General features: G+C 37.1%; 1 protein-coding gene across 1 annotated transcript; it reads left to right on the top strand.

The window, feature by feature from the left end:
* Positions 1-1,514: 1,514 nt before the first annotated feature.
* On the top strand, positions 1,515-2,935 carry LOC121754440 (protein BRANCHLESS TRICHOME-like). The gene has a single exon (XM_042149802.1). The coding sequence runs from the start codon at positions 1,901-1,903 to the stop codon at positions 2,690-2,692; it is 792 nt and encodes a 263-aa protein (XP_042005736.1). The 5' UTR covers positions 1,515-1,900; the 3' UTR covers positions 2,693-2,935.
* The last annotated feature ends 208 nt before the right edge of the window (positions 2,936-3,143 follow it).

The following is a 3,143-nucleotide window of genomic DNA, read 5'->3' as shown; positions in this document are numbered from 1 at the left end:
AAAGTCATTGTCGATTAAATTCTAAAGTTATTAATATCACTCAGTTCTTCTGTATTAACCTAGTATTTGCATTAATGCCCTTATGACTTGGTAAACCCCCCTTGGCTAAGTTTTCGCCTTCTATGCTTTTGGCAATTATGATGCATGCATAGTTAGAAAATTCGTATACATAAGTTTTATTAAAATCTAAATCCATTTAAAAAAGTTAAATCAATAAATTTATTATGTGCAAAACACCTGCACGTCTCACTGTGCTAGTTTATGTTAATTTTAATGAAAGAATTAATAATAATGATTAAAAGGATCAATAATGGTATTTATTTACTCCCTCGATCTGTAAAAGTTTAGGGAAATTTCAAACGCAGGAATTATACCTTATTTAATTTTACCATAATGATGTCCAATTGGTTTATCAATAACATGTGGGGTTTTTTTTCCGACCCCACATTATAGGCATCATTATGAAACATTCTATACTAATCCATCAAAAATTTCAAAACACGCAAACAGTGATTTACCCTAATTTGGACATGGCATGTGCGTATCTTGCAAGAATAATACTTTGAGAACCTTCAATGATTTTTTCTCCTTAAATTCTTGAGCTCATAAATTAAATTTGATTGATGTAGTATGATTAGAGTGAAAGATGATACGACCATTTGACATTTGAAGTATTTGTCATAATTTCATATGCAGAGTTCATATATAGTTGAGAATTTTGAGAGATCCCAATATTATTAGACATTAATGAGATTGTAAGTAAAATAGTGCATTGACTTGAGGGGGACCCTGCAATGAGACATATCCAAATGGTGTAACGCCACAATGATTAAATGTATTAGACTGAAGTGGGATCCCTTTCCAGCTCAAGTACCCCACTTTCTACTCGATAACTCTTTTTCATTACTAAATTAAATACTATATGCCTTTGCTACCGAAACTAATAAAAAAAGTAGGAATAGAGAGGTTCAGTAGCAAACATTGATTGTGTAGTGCAACAAAGGTAGATTTATAGATCGAAGAACTATTTGTGTTTTTTAATAAGAGTGACAATCTGGTAAAGAAAATTGCATGTAATCAAATTATAAGCTAGGTAGCGATATGTGTATGTAAATTTGATGGGTTGAATTTAGTGGTGCAGTACTGTTGATCAGATCTTCGACAGTGCATTTAAGAAAAATGCATGTAATCAGAAATGGACCCTCTTCTCTACTACAAATTCACTCATATTAATTTATAGTCGGTTATGATATATGTCTCATGGGAATTTACCATCAATTGAAGATTATTAATTACTACTATTACTTTTAGTTTTCTAGTAATCAATTAGTGTGTGCCTCAAATATGCATATAGTTTGTGAATTGTGATTGCACCTCAAAACAACGTACATTCACCTTTACCACGTGAAGTAACTCGTTTTCTCACACTACAAACTGCAGCATGTGATTGAGACCAACATGACCATACCATTCAAGAGGCACTACTAACTTAATTAACACACAAATATATACAAAATCATTAAATGGAACTATACAATATGCTCATAAGTACCAAACACTTACGTTTGTTAATTAGTGTATGTCCCATACGATATCTATCTCTTCATGTGTCTCTCCAATGCAAGAAGAATTAGAATTTTCAAGACATGTACATAGTATAAAAAGAGATCAATTTAACACCCCTTATTGCATATTTTTGGTCCAAGTTGAAAATCCACCTCCATCCATGGATGCTTATTAAATTCCAACAAGAGTTGCATGTGAATGTCTCCAACTTTTCCCTTCTTTTATCTCCCAAATACGAATTCTCCATCATCTTAACTACACCAATGGCCCTACTCCCTTTACACCAAAAGCAAAAGAGAAAAGAAAACACCACAACACTTATTAACTAAGAACAATGGAGGAGATGATGACCAATAGTACAATGGTGATGATGAAGAACACCAACACCACATTCTCCCAAGACCAAAATCCAAAACCCCCCATGAATATGAATATGAATATGAATATGATCAGCACCACCCCCATTTCCCCAACCTGGAAACTCTACGAGAATCCCTTTTATACCTTCCATCAACAAGATCACATCCACAACCAAATCCACAAACTCCACCTCCCCATCTCATCCCGCAAGCTCGCAGCCTCTTTTTTCGACCTAGCCTTCATCAAGCCAGACGACTCCGAGCTCGAGAGAGCTCGCAAGAAGATGGAGTCCCTCAACCGGCGGCTGGAGAGGGAGGTGGCCGAGGAGAGGCGCGGGCGGGAGGCACTGGAGCGCGCCTGCCACGACCTCGCGGATCAGGTCTCGGCCCACAAGGCCGAGATCGCGAGATTGAAAAGAGAGATGGAGGAGGAGAGGAGGATGCTGCGCACGGCCGAGGTCATCCGCGAGGAGCGCGTGCAGATGAAGCTCTCGGAGGCGAAGAACTTCCTCGAGGAGAAGCTCTCCGGCATCCAAAGCAATGGATCTTCTTTATGTAGAAATGATCATCACAAGGCTATGACGGAGAATCCGCATATAAAGAGAGGGATTAAAGGGTTTGTGGAGTTTCCGAAGGTGGTGAGAGCGATCGGTTGCAGAAGCAGCAAGCATTTGGGGAGCAAATTGGAGTGTCAGAAGGCGCAGCTGAAGATACTACTCAAGCAGAAGGGGCCTGTTAAATTCAGTGCTGGCCTTATTACAAGATGAGATCTCCTCTTCTTTTTTTAATCATGTAATTATACTTTTAGTTTTGTTTATGTTTATTGATTTGTTGTTGATTTTGTTTTTGCTATGCATTTATGGTTTGTGAATGTAGAGAAATAATATTTCCTTAGGAGGAGTATACCGTGATTGATTAGTTGAAATCAATTTGATGTAGAAAGGTTTTGTGTTTATATGATTGCTGGCTGCTGTTGTTGGAAATACAAGTTGCTTTTGGCATTGATCGTAGCTACTTTGTTAGAAATTTGATACTTTGGCAAGTTGGTAATGTCAAATTAATATTGTGGGAGACATTTGTTTTCGATGTACTATTCTACTACCCTCATAAATCCACAAAATTAATTGTTGTAATTATATGTATTGTAGTAATGAATGTCTAGAGACATTCAGATCCATGAAGTGACTAGTGAGAGGTTGAAAATGGCTTGTTGGGCCA

Source organism: Salvia splendens, chromosome 11 (assembly GCF_004379255.2).
Source record: "Salvia splendens isolate huo1 chromosome 11, SspV2, whole genome shotgun sequence".
Classification (NCBI taxonomy): Eukaryota; Viridiplantae; Streptophyta; class Magnoliopsida; order Lamiales; family Lamiaceae; genus Salvia; species Salvia splendens.
Note: the sequence above shows the minus strand (reverse complement) of the source record. Positions and strands in the feature narration are given on the sequence as shown.